Source organism: Pundamilia nyererei, unplaced genomic scaffold (assembly GCF_000239375.1).
Source record: "Pundamilia nyererei isolate P.nyererei 1_Seehausen unplaced genomic scaffold, PunNye1.0 scaffold01231, whole genome shotgun sequence".
Classification (NCBI taxonomy): domain Eukaryota; kingdom Metazoa; phylum Chordata; class Actinopteri; order Cichliformes; family Cichlidae; genus Pundamilia; species Pundamilia nyererei.
Window position 1 is genome coordinate 15717 of NW_005188632.1, and position 2462 is coordinate 18178.

Here is a 2462-nt window from a genome sequence, read left to right on the forward strand (position 1 = left end):
CCGGGTCAGGGATGAGTTGCTGCCTGAAGTGGAGGAGTTTATCTCTGGGTTGTGTTTACAAGTGAGAGGAGAGTGAGAGACAGAGATGGACCTGTGGAAGCATCTGCATTTATACAGACACTGTCGGTCATGCCAAAGAGGGAGCAGAGTGTAAAAGGGAAGCTCTCAATTTACCAGCCAGTCTGTGTAACCTACCCTCACCTTCCTACTGTCACGAGCTTTGGGTAAAGCCCAAAAGAGGGAGATTGTGCAAATACAACAGCAGAAATTAGTTTCCTTCAAAGAATGGCTGGGCTCTCCTGTAGAGATAGGGAGAGGAGTCATTCGAGAGGGGCTCAGAGTAAAACCACTACTCCTCAGGATCGAAAAAAGACAGTTAAGGTGGTTGGGGCATCTGATTAGCATACCCCCTGAGCATCTCCTGGGTGAGGTGTTCGGGGCATATCCCACTCGGAGGAGGCCCCGTAGCTGACCGACCCAAACACTAACTCTATCTTAATATCAAGAAAAATAGTTAAGATTTGACAGTGGATAGCTATTTATGTACTTAGCACTTTTAAACCCTCCTTTTATTCTTTCTTAGCCACTTGTTAGTGAATTTGTAGGTTTAATAGTTTCATAGTTCATTGAAAAAAGTATGATTATAAGGATTGCGATTTAAACTGAACCAATCCTGATAAACAGGGGGAGACAGGTTTTTTTCTTGAACTGATATTTTTTTTATCTTCCTTAGTCAATTTGCCGTTTAATTCCTCTAATCTGCAGTTTTACTTTTCTATTTCTCCAGTATTATTGGGAACATCACACCAACTGCCATGCAAAGAATCTGGAGGGTAAATGCTTAGTGCACCTCTGTGGACAACTGCTGAAAAAAATAGAGACGTCACAGAAATCAATAGCCTTTGATGTCTCAAAATGAGTGATTTAATTTCCTTTCAGACAGACAAAATATGCTTAATCTCTATCCACTTTTCTGATGGACAACCAAAAATTCAAGTTCAAGGTTTCAATGTGAACTGCACATGTGATGTGATGAAAGGGCAAATCAAGGACTATCACCTACCCCTGGCAGAATCTTCATGTTGTGCAGAGCATTCTGCGCTTCTAAGGCTGATTTGCGGCTATAGTAAGTTACAAAACAGCAACCTGCCAGAGATTGAAAAAGAAAAATCTTACTCAGCTGATTGACATCATACAAAGATCATGTTTTTCCTTTTTTGCTAATTAAAAACAAAGGACATTAACATAGCAAACCAAAAATAAAATCAATATATTCAATTTCAGAAGATTAGTAGTATAACTGGTTCAATTAATTCAGTCTTTTTTAAAACATAAAAATAAACTAATAATACTCTAGGTTTAGCAAATGTCAGAATAATAATAGTGTTTTGAGGGGTTATTTTGCCACCTCTAGAAAATGCACAGAATGTCACATAACAGAAGAAGCAAAGGATAAAATAATGCCTTGTATTACAATACGCATTAAAAATAACAAATGACAGTGATGTAAACTTTCTTAAACTCCTGTACCTCACAAAGTACAAGGGAAATAACTACTGTTAACACTTCATAAACATTCATAGGCAAGGTGTTGATAAAATTCAGCTCAATAAAGATAACCCTATTATGCACGCATGCATTTTGCAAATAACAATTCTTAACTCATTAATGTGGTCAGTGAAGAATACATGTAACATAATTTAACCTACATGTTCATGGAGCACTTTATTCTATACATGTTAAGCACTTAATCTAATCAGAGATGGAAGCCAGAGCACCACCACCACCCACCCAGCATGGACAGAACTTTTAAACTCCACAAAGAAAGGCCCCTGTTGGGTTTCCAACCAGGAATCTGAATGCTGCAAGGCGACAGTGCGAACCACTCCACCACTGTGCTGCCCATGAGCCGTTTAGAGCCGCACATGATTTTAAAACAACATGGGTTGTGTTTAATTCATCAACGATTATTATTATTCATTCAAATCAGATCCACAATAACACGTATATGCTGTTGATGAAATGATATCTATTCCGTTTACAAAATTAAAAAGTTTCAAGAAAACAGTGGTTTCTTTTTAAGAATTGTTGAGGACTGATTTATAGACAAACATGTGGGATAATACCACAGCAGTAGCTGTACTTTCCATCTTTTTGTCTAACACACAGTGACCAAACACATTATATGTTTCATAAAGTACAGAAACTTCTATATGTTAGTAGTTCTCCAAAAGCCACTCGGACTTGTTCCAATTAAGGACAGATTACAAATGTGTGTTGTAGTCCCCATCACTATATTATTCAGAAGTTTGCAGATGACACGGCCATCATGGGGTGTATCTGGGATGATCAGGAAGAGGAGTACAGAAGTCTGGTGAGGAACTTTGTCGCATGGAGTCACACAAACCACCTGCAACTCAACACCTCAAAGACTAAGGAACTGGTTGTGGACTTCGGGAGGT

General features: G+C 38.6%; 1 protein-coding gene across 1 annotated transcript in view; it reads right to left on the reverse strand.

The window, feature by feature from the left end:
• The window catches only part of LOC102196915 (CUGBP Elav-like family member 1), a gene marked incomplete at its 3' end in the record, with an annotated part of 17244 nt that extends 15317 nt beyond the window's left edge, over positions 1 to 1927 (reverse strand). The window contains exons 1-2 of the mRNA XM_005755332.1: positions 1849 to 1927; positions 1064 to 1146 (exon numbers count right to left, since the gene is read on the reverse strand). Of these exons, the coding sequence (XP_005755389.1) occupies positions 1064 to 1146; positions 1849 to 1927 (162 nt within the window). The remainder of the gene's footprint in view (positions 1 to 1063; positions 1147 to 1848) is intronic.
• Positions 1928 to 2462: the final 535 nt, after the last annotated feature.